This window comes from Lathamus discolor, chromosome 2, assembly GCF_037157495.1.
Source record: "Lathamus discolor isolate bLatDis1 chromosome 2, bLatDis1.hap1, whole genome shotgun sequence".
NCBI classification, from domain to species: Eukaryota; Metazoa; Chordata; class Aves; order Psittaciformes; family Psittacidae; genus Lathamus; species Lathamus discolor.
In genome coordinates, this window is record NC_088885.1 from 7,949,897 (window position 1) to 7,970,233 (window position 20,337).

The 20,337-nt window shown below is 40.7% G+C and overlaps 1 protein-coding gene and 1 long non-coding RNA gene across 2 annotated transcripts in view; both read right to left on the reverse strand.

Annotated features, from left to right (window-relative positions):
- CNTNAP2 (contactin associated protein 2) overlaps positions 1-20,337 on the reverse strand; it is a 1,034,819-nt gene that overhangs the window by 64,798 nt on the left and 949,684 nt on the right. The window contains exons 17-19 of the mRNA XM_065665653.1: positions 14,136-14,354; positions 11,388-11,624; positions 1,428-1,673 (exon numbers count right to left, since the gene is read on the reverse strand). Of these exons, the coding sequence (XP_065521725.1) occupies positions 1,428-1,673; positions 11,388-11,624; positions 14,136-14,354 (702 nt within the window). The remainder of the gene's footprint in view (positions 1-1,427; positions 1,674-11,387; positions 11,625-14,135; positions 14,355-20,337) is intronic.
- LOC136007643 (uncharacterized) lies at positions 16,393-20,250 on the reverse strand. The gene is made up of 2 exons (XR_010609781.1): positions 20,144-20,250; positions 16,393-18,019 (listed from the first exon to the last, which is right to left on the reverse strand). It is a non-coding gene; the product is annotated as an uncharacterized LOC136007643 (long non-coding RNA).

Genomic DNA, 20,337 nt, shown 5'->3' on the forward strand with positions numbered 1-20,337 from the left:
TGTTAGCATTCTACACCTAAACTGCTCTCAGAGCTGGTCTCTGCAGTAAGAGAAGAGCTAGTGTTTAAGATTATAAAGCTACTGGGCTGGAAACTGCTTCTAGTTTATAACCCAGAAGTGTGCCAATGACCAGCATTCAAAACTACTGTTTGCAAACACTCAAGACTGCAAACCAAACAAATCAGAGCTGTGCCTTGAACAATATGGACAACTCGTACAAATTTGAACGCATCAAGTACCACTTTATTGTTGAGATTATTATCCTTGCTGCAATAAAATTCTCTGAAGTTAGACAAAGCATGAAAGAATAAACCATTGATACGCACTGAATAAAGGCAAAATCACAACAAATGAACACTGACACATAATCTACATGAGGGACTTTCTTGCTTTCTTATTTAATTGTTGTTGACAGGTGACCGTCTGGACTTTCATGGAAATTTAATAATATATGGTGAAATGAAAACCTTCGGTTACAGTGTTAGAAAAGTACAGTCAAAAGTGGTTAATTGATATTCATGACATTTTGCCAGACAGATTTTTCTTTTCCAAACAAAACTGAAGTGTCTGCTCTTCTTAACTGATTTTAATATTTGATTAAAAAGAAGAATGTTTGCAAAGGGAAATGCAGACCCCGTTATTCATCAAACCCAGAAATACTCTGTCCCAGAAGAGCAGCTCTAGCCCTTGCTAACTATAGTTTAGATGTTTGATGTGGGATTTCTCTCATGCACCTTCTTTCTTCCCCATGAAGGGAAAAAAATGAGCGGCATGTGCAACACTCATATTAACTTCTCCCATAAAAGATAATGGTAATAAAATCATCCTAATTACGATTTTCACTGGGCACTAAGGCACTATTTGGAATCAAAGTATATTCAGTTCATATACAGCTTTAAAACTGTAACAGCAAACGATCCATATCCAACCTTCAACCATCACCAAAATGTTTTAGCACCTTATATATTATGCTACATCCATATTTTAGCCACCTCAGTGGGTATCCAGATATTCAGAAGGAACAGTACACTGCACTTTCCATTGACTACTGCCATGAGTTCAGTGATTCAGATACCCATACGTGGATGCCTATTTGTTCCCTCCATAATGTTAGTCCATGGCATGGACCTGACTGTTTTAGTAGGCTTTTTATGGGTGGGGTTTTGTTTTGTTTTTTTGTGGTTTTGTTTTCTGTGTTTGTTTTCTTTTCCCCATTTTGCTTTGAGAGGAAGGGTTGACTAATGAAACCCCACTACACCAGTACAAAATCTAGTACAAGCAGAACAGAGGTTAAGGTCCTGTGTACTTTATTTTTACATGACAAAGCTGAAAAGACTTTCTCATTCATTCAGATCTTCAGCTGAATGTCAACCCGGTGTTATCATCAATTGTGCTTTCAATAGAGAGAGCCCAGAGAGGCTGCTTACCAGACGGCTTGACAAGCACAGCCATGAAGTCCTGGGTGTAGGAGCTGACGTACAATAAAACACAAGGGGACTTGGTGGTACTGAAGCTGAAGCTGAGCTCTTCTTTATTCAAGTTCAGGTCAGGCTCTGTGGTCTCGGTATCTGGAGAACTCAAAAGTGTTCGGCTCACTAAGTCCTTCATGCTAGTCCCTGGGGAGTGGAAGTTGTAACGAAGCCACATTCCCTCTTCAAAAAATGCTCCAACATCTTGAATGTAAGAAGGAAAAAATAAAGATAAATTCCACATGCTGACACCTTCTGGACTAAACACATTACTACTGACTTGACTGGTACTAATCTGCGCACATTCTACTGCTGCATTAAGTGCTTTGCCAATATTTAGGTCAAGAGGCTCACTATTTCCTAGTAGGAATGAAAAGGACAATCTCCACTTTACTGGTGAGTACCTGGATTCACACAGCAAAGGAAAGATTTCTCCTTTGTGTCATACAGAAGGTGTCTCCTATCAATACTACAGATGAGACGAACCATGCGTTAGATTTATTCTCACTGAAGTCTAGCAGTAGAAAATGCTCCAAATAATGAGATACAAGAGAGATTTAAGGGACACAATAAGCAAACACTGTCCAGGAAAACAAAAAGCAGCAATGCTGACCAGCAAACCTAAGTGCATTTGGAAGGTCCTCACAAAGGAATGATGGCAATTCCAGCACCTGAAAGATCTGAAATAGGACTGGACACAATGCTAGAAAGTTATCCACTGCTAGCACAATCCTTCATGGGAACTGCATAACCAGTATGGCCTTATGGGAGATAAAGTAAACTAGGGAGCTCAATTCAGTGGGCACAAGGCAAGACACACCCGAACTGTATTCAGAGTAGCTGAGCAGAGACAAGATAAGATGACAGATAAAATTATATTTTATTGATGCTCCTTTCCAGAATTTTGCTAAAGTTAATGCTGCAAAAGCTTTATGTTTTCCTGTTACCCTGTAAAAATTCTCCAAATCTCAAAATACCATAGCCACTGTTACTGTGCGGCCATATAAAACATGGAGTCAAGCTGTGGCCCCAAGGTGCCATAAATAATTTGATCATTCTGACAGATTTATGACTGACATTTTATAGGAGAAACCTTAAATCAGGCTGAAACAATTATGGGAGAGGCAATTCTCTTTAACAACTGTATTTCACAGGAGACTCAACTTAGGTACTCCTGGATTAAAAGTGAAGGGCCCTATCCTGAAAATGCTTCACCAAACTGTGAAGCCTTCTGGCACTAACAGCAGCATTGAAAATAAGCGTTAGCACTGACAGATCTACAGCAGTACATGCTGTAGCAGTATTACCAAGACTGGCTTAAAACTATCCCTACAACCGCTAATTTATTCTTCTTCAACCTCTGCTTCTAGCTCACACAACCTGCCCCTTGGGCAGATGTTGTATCAATTGCATGGTTTTGGTGCTAGCAGAGCTGCTGGCCAGAGCCAGCCCTTTTTTCCAGAGCTGTAGATGTGATGAATTGCTACTTCAAATGCTCATTGCTACAAAGAAAGCTTTACCTAAATGGCGCTCTCTGAAATGCTAAGACTTCTTTTTACCAAAGGGGTTTCATAACAGCAAAGAATGTCCTGTAGGTTTAACTTGATTTGTGCTGAGAAAATCATTTTCAGTACAGCTGTATTATTACAGGCATACAAGCTATTGTAATGAGCTTTGAAATTCTCCTCACGTGCACACCACCTCTCTTAAGAGGAAGCATAAGTGGAAGGTTCACTTCAGCTGTGTGAGCGTATTAGGCCCTCAACAGGAAGATATTGAATCCCCTCAAGTTCCAGCTCAGCAAAGAGGCTGATGCACATTATGTTCTTTGTTGAATGAAGCTGAAGTCCTTGCAGCAGGGCTGCAAAGTGCTCAGCACCTCACAGGAGCAGGCTGTTTAAACTACTCGGAAATACTAGAAAATGCTAAAAGATAATTTTCTCTATACTGAACGTAGCTATAAGATAACTTGGCAATGCTGAGGGCTGATCAGTGAAAAAACTATCTACTTTGAGGTCACAAGCCTATCATCTTCCTGAAACTCTCACAGAAGGAATACAGAAACCCTTGATTCAGAAAACCACTCAAACTGCCTGAATAAAATGCGGCTCAAACCCTGTTGCTGAAATGTGGCGGAGGTTTCCCTGCATGACCGTCTGCTTTCTTTCATAATATTCCAAATGCTATCTAAGATGACTCTTGGGAGACAGCCATGAGGCATAATGAAGGGCCCTCCGTTAACTGCCCTTTCAAGGCAGAAGCCTTGGGGAAATGAATATGGCAGTAACAGATCATTTTCTTCAGAAAGCAGTGCCTATTTCTACATCCGTATCCAGTGAAGTTGTCCTCTGTTGACAGACTGCAGGTACATACAGGTTGGGCTTGCGTTGTAGAGAAACCAAGATCTGGAATTGAGGATCATTCGAAACAATTTGATGAAGCAAGAGGCACATCCCCAGTGTGACCTGCACACACTTTACAAAACTGTCCAGCTTCAACTGGAAAAGGAATGAAGCAAAAACTGATCCAGAACTTCCACACAAAAAGCACACATACCCAGAACTGACAAACTTATTTTGAAGGCTGCAATTCTATGGTCATCCCCCCAGTTCCCCTCTCCCCACTCAGCTACTTGTGTTTTTGTACATTCACATTCTGCCTAGGTTCAGGAGTATTGAAAGACTAGAGAAAAAAGCCAAATAGCAACAAAAAACCCCGTTTCTCTTATAAAAATTACACAACCTCATAACAGTTTTGGGCCAGTGTTGTAGACCTGAGAGTCCTCATTCTCCTTTGCTGCTGATTTAACAGCAGTGAAATGTCAGTATTGATTCTTCTCTTCTTCAGGTGATTATGATTCTGGATTCTCACTCACAACCAGAACTTGTCTTCTTTCTACATTACTTTTTCATCTCCTGTGAAAAGCATTGCCAGTATGGCACACGTGTGGCTGAGCACAGCTTCAGCAAGATTTTCTATCTGGAAGCGTGTATATAAAAGATACAGAACTCAGCAGGCTTTACGGCAATTGAACTGGTTGGGATAGGAATGGTAACAGGGATTGTCATGAATCAAGTGGCATGATCAAGGCAGAAGTTCTTCCGTGTGAGGATAGTGAGGTGTTGGCACAGGGTGCCCGGAGAAGCTGCGGCTGCCCCATCCCTGGCAGTTTTCAAGGCCAGGTTAGACAGGGCTTGGAGCAACCTGGTCTAGTGGAAGGTGCCCCTGCCCATAGCAGGGGGCTGGAACTGGGTGAGCTTTAAGGTCCAGTCCAACCCAAATCATTCTATGATGGTATTTGGCTTTTTTGAGGGTGGGCCTTCAAAGCTATCTTACTAATAGCCAGCAACAGTGTAAAATAAAACACAACAGTGTAGAACACTGGTGCAGACTACAGAGAAAAAGTCCTGACAACTAGGAAGCCCGGCCAGGACACATGAACACTGCATCAGAAAAAGATTCTCCCCTCTTTGTGTCACAAAGCTGACTGAAACGCCTTCTTACAGCATGTCCCATTCTTGCAGCCTTGAATGCCTCCTCAGCTCTGCTTGGATTTGATAAGGTAAAAATATTACTCTGTGATGCTGCTTGCCTGTGCTCAATGCTATGTGTTCCCTGCATGGAGTTCTGGATGTAAAAAGCAGCATATTCAAAATGTTTAGCAAGGACAGTCACTCTATGCATGTACAAAGAACTGTCAGGGCAATGCAGACAGCTGAACAAAACCTTTTCCCTTTTTGATTTCTCACAGTTATGAATGTCGAATATAGATTAACAAGGCTTTGCTTGCTGGCTTGTGGCTAAAAAAGTGCTAGAGAGCACCAGAAATTACAGCTATTTCCAGGCTGTGGTCACAAAGATTTACTGAAATACATCCTGGCCACAGGGCATCAGTAAAGGGTCAGAACCTCACAGCTGTGTATCTGGGAAAGAATTTACTTTGAGTGCTCTCAGAATAATAATGCTTATAATTCATCTGGTTAGCGCACTCACTCTTTTATCCTGCCTTCAGGCTCACAGTATTTAGTTTTTGAAACCAAGAAGCGGGGATTTAAAGGTTTTGTTCTACACTTTAAAGACTCATATCTGGTTGCCATTACTGTAATAATTTGTGATGCCAATTTCAACTGTCTACATGTGGAGTAAAATACCAAAATGCAGCAACTGCTTCTTGTCATTAGTGGAATATAAACCTACTGAGTGTTTGCTCCTCCTATATGAATATATCTGTACTCAGTATATAAACTGACACCTTGAACAAATGAGCATCAGAATCAGGAGATATGAAAAATAATGTGCACCAGTGAAAATATGGGGCCCAATCATAAATCTATGTGATGTTTCCCACTACCTTCAGTAAACAGGATGAGTGCCACCAAAGACTGGGTGAAGCCATCTGATTCATTACACCTTCAAGCCTCCCGAGTCAATGCTGACAGGTAGCTTCTGCAGGGAACCAGTCTTGCATACCTAAGCAAGGCTGAGCTCTGGACCTTCTTTTGCAATAGCCCTGTAATCCAGGTGCCTTTTATTTTATCTTGCACATGCCAAGGAAAGCCTAAAAATGTCATGAAAATCACAGCTGCAGTTCATTATGTACGGATGTGAAATTATTATAGACCTTTCTATGCTAGCCATTTGAACTGATGACTAGGATAGCTGACTCGGAACAAGGGAATGGCAACCTGAACTGTCTATTCCCTGCTGATTCTAAATGAAAACCCAGCTCATTTTCTAATGGAAATATCCATAAAGGTTAAAAAAAAACCCATCAAATAAAACAGGATGGACAAAGAAAAATACAATGTCAAACATACAACAGACCAGGTTTCATGATTTCCTGCTGGGGTGTCTTTGGGGCTGCTCTTCAGGTAACTTCAGAGGAAAGCTTGCATCTTTGAAAGAGCCATTTGAGAAATACTAGAGACTGCCATTTGATGATTGCACAGTATTCAGAGTTACAACTCTGATAGGTGAGATCTAGCTTCAATTCCTTCTTATACCACAGGTATCCACTCTAAAAGTGAGCAGTTCCTTGCTTCCCTCATTATCTCATTCGCTTTCTGCATTACTATAACAAAAATGTCTTCTCCTGTCACAGAGCTATTGTAAGGACAAATACTTTATCAGCTTGTGAGGTGCCAATACTACCCAAGTAGCACGCAGGTATATAAATATTGCACAGAGGTGTCTGCTGTGAGAACCTCAAATCTCTCAGTTGCCTTTGCACAGACATGCAGCAGCTGGCAACACTACTGAAGCTGCTCTACTCATCTTTGATAAAACATCTGCATGCAGGGAGCACTGACACCAGAGGAGGCCTCCTGTAGTTAGCTGACAAAGACATTGAAAGTTCATTACATTCTGGAGCCAGGACTTAGTGTTTTTTTAACTCATTACCCTGATTTACTTCCTTTCTGTATACAGAATAAGAAATCCTTGCATTTATAAGTAGTGTATTATGGGCTGTAAGTGGGCTGGCAAGCTCTCTTTATAATGAGGTTGATATCTCTTTGAGATATGTAACGAGCATGGAGAAGGGTTGTTTTGCCTTAAAAAAATAATGAAAAAAAAGGTATTACTTTTTCCAATAAAAGAATTCTTGCAACTTAAATGAAATGCAATTTTCAAAGCACCAGAGCATAACCATGCATGTTTAATAAGGCAGTATTGACAGGACAGCAGAATGGAATAGCTTTACAGAGTATATATATTTTTTAATCAGTATATGTATTTACTCAATAAAGGCTAAGAGCCAAGTCCTGGAGTTTGAGCTACAGGTAGAAAAACGTGACTGCAGCATTCACACTTACCAGACTGGGAGCCTAACATTCCCAACACAAGGAAAATTTCTGATACAACTTTCAGCTAACAGATCACAATCATGTTGTGCATAGAAGAATTTTTCTGGGGAGTGGGAGGGAATGTTGCCTTTCACATTCCAGGTACTGGGATTATGAGCAATGAAAACTAAGAAGTTAGTTACCTTAAACTGTTTGAACAATCCTCCGCCCCATTACTTACAGCAAGGCAATGAAACATATTTGCAACCAGCAAAATGAAGAGAATTGAATGGGTAAACCAGGGCAGAATTTGGACATGATCAAGGATCAAAGAGTCTGTGGAAAGGGTGCAGAGCTGCTTCACTCATGTGCTATATAGCACCAGAGCTGGAATGTCTTCTTTGCATCCACTCAGCCTAGTAAAGCTGGTTTTTCTCTTTGAAGCAGGCAAGGGAGCAAGAAAGGAAAGAAATTGGACCATGACAATGGTAAGGGTTTAGGGTTCATGAAAATCCAAAATCAAGCATGAAGGAGTTCAGTTCGAGCACTGGCACAAGGACTGCAATATTTCACACTGCGAATCTGAGCTTGACTTGAAAGAAAGAAAAACATTTATACACTGCACTCATCTCTTTGGTGTCTATTGATGCAAACCGGGTAACTGCACAGAAACTGGGAAGCTTTGAATTTACCCTTCCAGCACACCTGAAGGCACATGAGTCACAGCACCAGCTATTTAACCTTTTTTCTTGGCCACATTCTCTTGGCAGAGGACAATTTCTTCTCCTACCATTGATCCACAGCACGTCAATACCCAAAGGAGGAACGCTTTCTCCCTGGGGGATCCCCCACATTAGAGTGCTGCCACATGCTCTGCAGAGCCATCTCTGCATCTGACCTTCACTCTTTTTGTTTAAAAGAAGGAAAGAGTTTGTTTTTTAAAGGGGAAAAAAACCCATAACTGTTTTCCCAGAAATGCTTTTACGGTGATAGGACAGCTATGGGAGGGGAAAAAAAAAGATGATTTATGCTTAAGCAAAGGACAGGGAAAGGTCAGAAAGCAATCTGTAGGACTGCAGAAACACTGCAGCTATTCCTCAGAACAATTTCTCTGAGCAGTGAAAGAAGTCGATTGCGTATGCCCCAAATACAAAACAAAGATACAGGTAAAATAGATGTCAGACTGTGTTTTTGCACATTTTTTTTTTTGGCCCTTATAAAAATCTAGTGTAATTTCCAGGCCACTACCACATCAATCACATTGATCTGCTGACAATAAGGCTGGAGGCAATGCAATATCTCGTCAGCCATCAGTCTCTAGGCTCTAAGGATGGATTTCATCAGCAAAAGAATCCACAATATGCATGGCCTGTTTTTATTATGAGATGTGTTTATTCATTATGAACCATTGTATGGAGATTTCCTTAAGGTAAGGATGGGGCTTTTCCTTTGATTTTTCCTATCACTTCTTCTTCTCCTAGCACTTGCAGTGTGTAACCAACCCCTGAAAGTTTACCATGAGGAAGTATCCTGAATATCAAAATAAAATTTTTGGATAAGAAAAGCTTCCTGTGGCAAAGTAAAATCAACAGTAGGAGCAGACTGTGGGATATTGAAAGGTATTTCACAGCATTTTTTTTACGGTAATATGTCACATTGGTTTGGATGTGGGACTTAAAAAGTCAGGCACTATTGATTATCAAATCAACAGGGGTACCTGGCCTGAAGATTTGTTCAGAGGACTAAAACAATGAAACCCAGTCCTAGTTTATTGTGCAAAGCACTAACCTTGTTATTTCTTGGCAGCTGATGTGAATTCCTAGTGAAAGTAACAAAGGAAAATCTGCTTGCTTGCCTCCCATTAGACTCACCCCCATCACAGCATCCAACAGCATACTGTGGTGCCAGCTAGACAATCACAAGTGACAGAGCAGTGTTCAACTATGTGCTTGCTATGAAGAATGGAATTGGTTGAAAACAGACAATATGGTCTTTAAAAACATTTTCACAGAGGTGTCAGTTCTTTTAGAGAGGGGAAAGTGTTGAAGTGTTGATGAAAAATTAATTGAAATATCAGAATTGTGACGTTTTCATCCAAATCAACTAAAAAAATCAACTAAAAATAATTCAGGTAACACTTTACTTCACTGTTTTGCCAGTATGTATTTCACTGTTGTTAGTACTGTACGTTCAGCCTTTGCATCTAGAGAATATATCCAGTCTCATCTTACGGATCGAGAGGACATGGTATAAGATTCCAAGAGCATCTATTAGAAAGCAAATGTAGGATCCCCTTCTTTCACATGTCTAGGGAGTTTGACAACATGCATAAGATGTTCCAGTGCTTTACTTGATTGAAAAGGCTTAATACTAGTTAAATTTAATTTAAAATTTAAATTTAATGGGCTGAAAATGAACTGTTTTAAAGATTTCATTATCGGCACTGTTTGTTACAGAGGTTTTACAATTATTTTGATCATAAGATGCCTCAAACCCAGTCTATCCTGTGTTTAATTTATCCTCTAACTTTATCCCAGTGCCAACATTGCTGTTTCTACAGAGAAGCCCCATGAAGTCACCCACCCTAAATCATACTTGCAGATATTCTAGATGAGTACATCAGTTTTCAGCACTAGCAAATAGGAAATTGGTAATTTCCATTTCGTACTTAAGGCCTTAAGGATTTACTGAGGTATTTTTTGCCTGAAATAAGTTTTGATATTTAAAGCAGAGATCTGATGTCATGTTTAAATGGCACAACACGTGTGGTACAGAGATCCCCAAGCTACCATGAGTACCTTTGCATGACTCAGAGCTGCCCAGCAGCAGTAGCTTACACTAAGTTTTACTGTGTGTCCTAAGCATCATAGTCAGAGCCCTGGGCCTTTGGCTGGACTGGGATGCTGATAAGGAGACTACTGTAGTATAATATAGTATAGTACCACTGCTGTTTCTATGACAGTACTTACACATTGGTGAAGCACAGGTTTTGTCTGTGCTAGGTCTTCAATTATTCCAAAACAGTATTTTTTGTCCTGTTAGTGCCACACCCAAGAAAAACAGGACACTTTAGCTGAGAGCTAGTTTGGGCAGAAATCTGGGGGTTATCCGTAAGAGAAACAGAAAAACACAAAAGCCAGTGTGATGAGTTTTAGCAATACAGAAAAAACCTAAAAAGTGAATTCATTCAATATGGCAGGGCAGCAACTCTTTTCTTCTTGAAATGTAAGGAGAGCAAATGAATGGCCACAAAGTCTGCAAACTGCACAAACATTTGGGAAATTATATTCACAGTAATAATTTGTCTCAATCATTACTGGTCAAACTGAGAAAAAAACGATACAGATATAACTCAACATCTTTATCCTCGCTCTTCTTTTTTGTATGTAATATCCATGTTTCCCTCACTTTTCATGTAGGCATGTGCGTCCACAGCAAATCAGTCTTTCAGAATCACTGATTTTGAAAATTCAGAACATACTTTAGGTATTTCCAAAGGACTGACATAGATGTGGGAGCTCTGTACCTTCCCTCTCCTAGCAAGTTCAACCCCTAACCCAGCTTGAGCTACTCAAAGACTTGATCTGGTTACAGATGGATAAAACTTTTAATCCAGATGCTAGCCTCACAGTTTACATCATAATATTCAATCCAACGCTCATATACATCTCATATACCTATATATATATATATATACCTATATACCTATATACGCTCATACACCTATATATCTCCAAGTATGTTTCTGAATGAGACTAAATTAGCTTTTGTTTAAATCCATATTTTTTTTTTTTTCTAAAGAATTAACCATGCCATTTTGCAAGCAGGAATCTATTATACAACAGCTCAAGACTAGAGAACACAGTCAGACAGACCTGCTATGACTAAAGGCATTTCTGATTCATGTTGTTGTTGTTGTGTTATTTGATTTAAAGAGGTAACATATATTAGTACTAATGAGAGATGTGGTTTTAAATCATCACATTTAAATCCTGCGTGTATAATTTGACTTGTCTGCAAGAACTATAAGCATTATCAGGACTTACTTGTTTAATTAATAGATGAAGCACTGATTATATGATGTTTTTTTCTCAGGCAGATAGTTCTCCCATACTCTGCCTCCTGCACTATTTACCTTTAATGCAAAATGGTCCATCATAGGCAGTTCTGGAGCAGTCACAGGAGTAGCCATTGTATTTCTCAACACACTTCCCGCCGTTGGCACAGTACATCCCATAGCTTGTGCAGTGGCCAGAGCAGCCGGGCTTCACGCCTGGCGTGACTTTCGCCCTCTCTTCCAGGTCCAGTGTCACTCCGTTCATCCTTAACGAACGAATGCAACCCAGGAAGCCTCGCTGGCCTCCCGCAGCACCTGAGAGGGAATGTAAAACTGTGAGACAACACTGAAGAGCTTATACTGTTGTTGCTTTACAAGGAAATACACTGCTAAGCTTGTGACAACAGCTGGAAAAAAGTAACTTCTTTGTAAAGGCTAGAACTGCCTTGTCCTATCAACTATAAAGTTAATGAAACCTAAGCTGTTGATACCATACCATAAATAAGCATAAATAATAGTTGTGCTTTTGCTATACACTGATTAGACAGTAGAGATTCTACCCCTCTACTGTTAAGACTTCATTTAATTTAAACTCCAAGATTTTTAGAGGGAACAGTTACAGAAATGGGCCTGCCTCAATTGCTATGGTATAGACTTACTCTCCATATGATTAGTTACGATGGATGCTCATAATGCCATAGTATGTTCCGCAGTGTTAATTTTTCAAAGCCGTGATGGGGAAAGAAGGAAAATACATAAATCTCTACTCAGCTCCAATAGGAAATACAGATGTTAAATTCCAAGCAACATCAGGAAAATTGTTTAGTTGCCAGAGCACAGGGTGAAGGATGCAACACTGAAGAGCTACATTTGAAAACCTGCATCGAGATAGCTTTTCTCAGCAGTTGATAAGAACTGTTCCTTTCCCCACTCTTGTAAGCACTTGCTGAACAGCTTACAGCTACGGAAGCCTTATCTGGGGCTGGATTAGAAACAACACCCCCCTAAAAAATCAAGTAAATAACAGTGAGTGGCTGTCATTCTTGCTCCTCATCCTCTTGTCTCTTTGATTACTGCAGTGCCACAGGTGCTGAAGAGTAACTGAGGAAATCTGAGAGCTCATCACCACAAAGCAGAGGCTGAGAGTTACCCGAGTGGGGACGAAGACTAAATAGAAACCAAGGAGTGTTGGCTGCTTCAAATCAACTGCTGGTAACTGGACGATGTGAAACGAGAGGAGGCAATACTTGATCTGTGCTGAGTGAACAGGGCAGAAGGCATTCTGGTGTGGTTCCAATGTATGTAAACTCATATGCAGTGCAGTGACGAAAAAAAATATCTAATGCGTCTAATTCCCTTCTTTCTCCTAGTCCCCAGGACATACAGTCATCATCCCTCAAGCTCTCTTGCTGGCCCAACAAATAGGTATGTATTCTGCAGCAAGTGAAACAGGAGGCACTGAAACAATTCTTTTTCAGTATTACTCTCCAGACCCTGATGTTCAGGGTATTCATTTGGGACCCACCAACTGAAATCAATTCTCTGTCTGACTCTGAGTAAGGCTATAAATGTGTTCGAGATGTATGCACCAAGTTATGGATATGATCCAGAAAGAAAGAAAATCTGTTGCAGATTTGGGCATCCAGTTTTCTGCAATAAAGGTACTAGGTATTTCAAAACACACAGTTAGTTCAAAGCTACAAATAAAAATCAGCATTACTAACAGTTCCCCAAGAACTCAGGCTGAAAAACCCCAGCTATTCCCGTTTTCAGCAAAAGGCTAGGTATTTCTTTCAAAAGGTTAAGGCTCCATCTTTTAACCACTCTTTTAAACAAACTTCACATTTCAGCTTATTTTGAAACTGGCTTTTATTGGGATCACAGTCAGCAGCAAAGAAGAATCTGAGCTTGTAAATAATGACTGCACATCTGGTGACATATTATACACAGTCTGCAGTGACACTGTGCTGTTCACTAAGGCAGTGAAGGCTTTAAACATAATTTCCATCCATTTCTGCTGTTGAACTCTTTACTACCATGCAGAAAAAATAAGACAATGTCTTTTTTTCCCTTCCCCCTTCCCTCTCCCCCTGTTTACGAGTATCTAGAGAGGTAGGAAAGACCTTCTTTGCTCAACATTTCATGCAGTTCTAATTCTAGCTACTAGCACTTGGCATGTCTGCACTTTGCAGCACAGACGTTAACAGTCAGAGAAATACAAGTACTACTGGAATAGCCTGCCCAAAATGTAGCAGAGACCAGTAGCTCCAAAAAGCAGCTGGACTAACTTAGTTCCAAGGAATGCATTTGTGTAACGCTGTGAGATGCTTTCCTGCATCAAATGGGCAAACAGCCCATGGGACTAGATGGAAGGACTGCAGTGAGACCTCTGAGCACAAAAGCGTGGGCAATGATCAAACCTAAAGAGGCTTAAAGTGCTGCTGAGGTTAGGATGAGCACTGCAGGCATATGCAGCCCTGGCAAGACCTACTCACAATTTTTCACGTCTGTAGTGTGTGTGAGAAAGAGGCACTTGACAAAAAGGGAGTTTGGCACTACTGCTTGCTAGGTGCACTTTCAGCCAGAAGCTGCAGGTGGGAGAGACAAAAGTGACAAGCTGCCAGCACAAGATATTTTCCTCTTAGTCGATCTTATTCCTGTAATTATGGACATGCTTGTCTTTTTTTTTCTCTTTCTCTCCCATGCTGCCATGCAAGTGCTTCAGGAGCCAACTTCCTACATTAAACTAACTGCTGCTGGCAAGACAGGAGGCACAGAGTGCTCAGCATGGGAGAGCAAAGCCCTGTTACCCGCGCTGCATCTTACCGACATAGAGCTGGCTGTACAATTCTAGCCGCGTGTGGCCTTCTGTTGGTGCTTTCCGGACCTCCACAGGTAACTGGTCTACCTGTAGGCTGGCTTGCTTGACGTTCCTCTCAGCATTGACACGATGCCACTGATCATCATTGAGCTGGTTGGGAGATCTAACAACGATTTCCACAGGCCCATTTCCAACATCAAATGAAAAGGAAACCTCCGTAGCAGCTGAAACACCAAGCAAAAGGGAACCCATCGTATATTGTACACAAATTCACTTATACTTCTGAAAAAGAAAGGAGTCATATTTAATCAAAATACACACTACTCAGCACCTTTCACAATTTATAAGCACGTTTCTGAGTTGAGTAGGAGTTAACGTATTTCCAAAGAAGCTGTTGTGAAGAGTTTCCATAGCATGTGATGAAAATCAGATCAGTTTGACTTGTAAAATTTAACCAGAATAAATTATATCCTGGAAGAGGATTTTTTATTTCCATCTATAATTTTGCTAATACTGAAAAAATCTGTTCACCAGCTTTCAGAAGAAAATATCAACAATGACATTAATACTTGATCTCTGCAGCCTTCTAGTTTCCATAGGGTCTTTTGAGGGTAATATGCGTTTTGATACATAGTGGTGCAAAAATTATCTACATTTTTGTTTTTGTCCATGGGCAATTAATTTTTACAATGAACTAATAATGCAGTGGTAATGACCTCTGTGAGATTTTATGTCTGAAAAAGAAGCAGATTCTCAGCAAGCATTACAGTGCTCTATTTATAGTGGATGATTCAAAACCTGTTTGGAAGTTTTACAAATGTACAGTAGGATCTCCTGGACATTCCGCCAGGTCATCCTCAGCAAACCATATAATCAATCTTTATTATTAAACAGGGGTTGTGAATAATAACATATATATGATTTAGTGTGTATAATTTGGGGCTGTAAATGTTATTATGGTAGCTAAACATCAGCTGGAACAGATTATCCATGATAACATTCACAAAGGAGGATGCCAGACAGAAGACAATCAAGAGTTCCATCTAATGTGTTTTTCTTTCATATAAAATAAAAAGCCACAGTGCTCTTTCAGTTCTTCCGAAAAATCTCAGGTGCCCAATGATGGCCTCAGTGTCCCAGTACAGCTGTGGTTTCTTGTTCAGATGAATTAATGAAACAGTATTATCTTACTCAGCAAGGATATTAAGTTGCGGTAGAAGCCCCACTCTGTGATTATTATTATTATTACTAACAATACTGATAAATAGTGGAAAATATTTCTGCCTAATAGATTTTCACAAGGTTATGTCTGATGGAATGAAATGCATTGTTATGAAAACTGGAAGGACAGGAATAAACTTTTTATAGAGAGCGTTCTTTCAAAACACATTTATTATACAGTTGACATCTTTGATTTTTTTTTTCCTGCAGATTGGCTATTTCTAGAAGAAGAAATTAAAAGCATATTTTATTGCTGTTGTGTTCTCTTGTTCTCTGATGAATAAAATCATTTCGTTTCTTGAATGAACTGCCTTTCATAAGCTGTGAATTTAGTCTGTTTGGCCTTTTGCACTTTATAAGACAAAAACTGTATGAGCCAAAGCTTGCCATTAAAGAAATAAAGATGCTTTCATTTTAATGTTATTATGTCTTATAACTTCAGAGGTTCTGCCCATGGAAGGGAGGCTTAGAACTAGACGATCTTCCGGTCCCTTCCAACCCTAACTATTCTATGATTCTATGTGATAACACACACTAGTCAGAAAAGGAAGACAAAAGAAATTGTACCCTGCAATAAATGCGATGGGGAATCTAGTGACAACTGATACAGAAAAGACTGAGGTAGTCAGCAACTTCTTTTGTCTCAGTTTTCACTGGCAATTGCTCTTCACACATCTCCGAGTTCCTGAATGGACTGGGGCATGGAGTGGGGGAATGAAGTGTTCCAAGGTCAGGCTGGACACAGCTTTTAGCACACAGCACTATTCCCACTCCAACTTTTCCCTCTGTTCCAGCTTACTGCTGAGCATGGTGCTGCAAGGGATGGAGCAGCCCTTTGGCCTTTGGTCAACTGTCCTGGCTGTGTACCTTTCCAACTTCTTTGCTACCTTAAGCCAAATGACTGGGGGAGATGTGAGAAAGAGAGAAAGGCTTGATGCTGTGCCAGCACTGCTCAGCAACAGCCAGAACACAAGTGCGGTATCAACACCGGTTTAGGCACAAATCCAAAACTCAGCATTGGACAGGCTGCTGTGGAAAAAGTTAACTCCATCTCAGACAGATCCATTCAATATCAGATTTGTTTGGAAGTTCAGCATAAATAGTTACATGGAAGAACAGCAATTATTTAGGGTTTCTTTCCCAAGTGTGGTTTACTTTTCAATCTCTCTATGCCTACACACACAATCCTTGCATGATGTGGCATCTTTGACTCAAACACATCCTTGACTGACATGTCGGTGGTGTTATTACTCTGTAAAACTTTTGAAGGGGATGATTAAAAGGTATCTAACATACATGTGCACACATGACTATTCACAGCGACCAACTGAACCAGAGCAGGGATTTTCCAGAAACATGCAGAAAATGAGTTGCACAGGTCCCAGAGATTCCTGCTGATCACTTTGTAGCTCACAAAATGAGTTTTCCCAATGATCATTTTACTTTCCATTCTACCAAAGAGCAGAGAACTCAAACCAGTTGTTGTAAGAAATGAGAATGAAGATCAGACATTGAACGAATATCTGAAATAGCTTAATTATGAAATAACAATAAAAAAGTGGGTTTTAATTTATTCAGTCAGTACAACTGTTTTGTGATGGAAACTTCATAAAACTGAACAAAGATGAGTTTTTTAAGTGCTCCTGCCACATGCATTCACTCAATAAACTGAGGTTTGTGGCTTAGTTTTACCCTTTCTGTGCCTCATGCAGTTACATATAATTAAATCTGAACTTGTTTCTTTCATCAATTCAGTTTTCTAAGGTCTCAGGTCACTGTCAGCCATCTGTTCAGAACACAGAAGTGCAACCTTGCAAACATAATGCCCTTCCTGCTCTTTGTTCTGTGTTCTTGGTTTTAGCTCTATTCAGACCCCACCATCTGAAAATCTATGAGCCATTTGCCCATAAAAAGGCAGGGACATTACTGAGCCACCCTGCAGAAAGACTTGGATAGGCTGGAAGAGGGGACTAACAAGAACCTTACAAACTTCACAAGGACAAGTATAAGGTCTTGCACCTGGAAAAACATAATCCAGGAGTGCAGCACAGGTTAGAATCTACTCGGCTGGGGAGCAGCTCTGTGGAAAGGGACCCGGGGTACTGGCAGACAACAAGCTCACTATGAGCAAACAGTGTGCAGCTGTGGCAAAGAAAGCCAGCAGGGTGCTGGGGAACATCAACAAGGGCATCCCCAGCAGCTATGTCATTATCCCACTGTATTCAGCACTTGTCAGACCACATCTGGGGAGGCGTTCAATTTTGGTCCCAACTGTACAAAAAAGATGTGGACAAGCTGGAGAGGGTCCAGAGAAGAGCCACAAAGATGATCAAAGCACTTCTGGTAAATATGTTTTAGTTAAGCACAAGTTCTGAAGCTCAACTGCATGGGAAGCAGCATATACTTCTACATCCTTTGCTGTGCAGAAGGTCAGGCTAAATGAACTGTTAGACTTTTCTGGTATTCAAGATCTATGAGTACCTAGGTCTCCCATTTTCCTAGAACTTCTTGCATTTCAAGTCTCTTTTCTTCCTATTTCCCTCTTGTCAATAAACTACAGGCTAGGCTCTCTGGCTATAATGAGACAACCAGCAGAGAGAGATGCTGACAGATGGGCGAGTGTTCACAAGATGCTGAGAAGCAGGTGGAGGTTCTCAAGACACATAAGCTGTGAAAAAAAGAAGGAGGAGGGATTACAACCTTCCCCACAGTCATTTTTGTCTGTTTCTCTCCTTTCCCATTATCCTCTCTTGGAAACATAGACTTTCATCCTCCCTTGTACTTTGCTTCTTACTTCTGATGTATTTTTATACCCTTCAATGGGATTCACTGATGTTTTAGCAGACTTGTATCAAAGCGAATAATATTTAACTTCCTTAGGATCTTTTTGAAATCCCATTCTGAGAACATAAATGCCTTGTAACAGCTAGGATCGAAGCTCACTGGCTTGGCTGTAAAACAGGACAAAACAATATTATGTAGACTAAAACCTGCCAGACAGATATTTCCCCCCTCCGCTTATGCTTGCTTGTTCTGTGAATAAAAGCAGCATGAAAATATTCTATCTCTGTAAGGGTAACACCTGCCAAACTTCTTGAACAGTTTGTTTGTTAATACAAATGAAGGGCTCTGACTAAACCAGTAGAGAATTCACTAAAATGACTGAGAACTTCATAAAGATGCTAAAATGTATTTAAAGCTAGTGGTTTATGTATCTTTATTTGAAATCCATCACCAGGGTCAAGATCAGGTTTCACATCTGTAGTCACTAGACTCCTTCCCAGTGCTTCTAGTAAACTCTGGCTAGAAAAGAGAGCTTTCCGGGATTTGAAAGCAACTATCACGTCCAACTTTCCCACTTCTACTCAGAAAGCAGAGTTTAAAGATAGTTTTACATAGTCATCTCTTAATTACCTGCCCTGCTGCCCTCATTTGCACAGGGGTGAGAGACGGCCATGCCAATGCTGACATTGAACATCCTTGACAGGTTGTTCCTGGCTGCTGAAAGTATGTGGAAAGGGCTACAGATGCTACCCTGAAGTGCCATATTGGAACAAAGGACCTGCTTTGAGGAGGTCACTTCTCAATGGACACAACTAAAGATTAAAGCCACCAAAACAGTATCTTGGAAAGAAATTGTGGATCCAAGTTGTTCGACTGCAATTCAAGAATTACTGTGTAGCCTGGCTCTCTCTTAACAGTCTGGCAGTTGTCAAAAATCATGGCCATATTTATAATAATTGGACTAAGCATCTGGAAGATTTTATCATTTATCCAATTCCCAAATGAAATCGCTATTTGAACTAATGAGCGAAAGCTTCACTCATTTGACCAAATGACAGCGCACATCTATGCCCAAGACTGCAGTGATCCCTGAGCTAAGTGCCAAATGAACTAGCTCTGGAAGCTGCACAGCTGCATCAGCACGATGCTGTGCCAAGAGTAATTAGTTCTAATGAGTGGCTATACTGCACCTAGGATCAAACCCAACAGAGCTGAGTGCTGATTTTTGTGGACATGCTATCTTTCTTCAGATCAGCTGTAACATAGGGGTTCACTGCACAGACTAGACACACTCTATATTTGCCTGTAGGTTAACAAGTCAAAGAAAGAAAACAACACAAGTTTACACTCTCTTAGATCTTACACAGTCATTTATGTGTCAAGAAGGAAAAAAGGGTGAGTAATGCTATCACTACGATTTATCATCATTTAACACCCACTTCTCACAGCATAAATCCACCCACAACATACAGTATTATCACTGAGACTCAGTGTCTTCCTGAACCTTTAGAACAACCTGATATTCTTCATGGAGTAAACTACATTGGATAATCACAGAATCATAGGATGGTTTGAGTCAGAAGGGACTTCAAAGATCACCTAGTTCCACCCCCCTACCATTGGAAGGAACACCTTCCATTAGACCAGGTTGCTCCAAGCCCCATCCAACCTGGCCTTGAACACTGCCAGGGATGGGGCAGCCACAGCTTCTCCAAGCAACATATTCCAGTGCCCTATCACCCTCACCATAAAGAACTTCTTCCTTACAACCAATCTAAACCTACCCTCTTTCAGTTTCAAACAATTGTCCCTTTCCCCTTTGTGCTTGTGCTACAAGCCTTCATAAAAAGTATTTCTCTACCTTTCTCATAAGCCCCTTTTGTATACTGAAAGGGAACAATAAAGTTCCTGCTGGAGCCTTTCCCTCTTCAGGCTTAACAACCCCAACTCCCTCAGCCTTTCTTCACAGGAAAGGTGCTCCAACCCTGTGACCCTCCTCTAGACCCACCTTAACAGGTCTGTATCTGCCTTGGCTGGGGACCCTACAGCTGGATGCAGCTCTCCAAGCTGGGTCTCACAAAAGCAGAGTAAAAGAGCAAAATCACCTTCCTCAACCTGCTGACCACACTTCTTATAAAGCCCGGGATACAACTGGTTTACTGAGCTGCAAGTGCAGATTAACAACTCACACCTGGTTTTCCA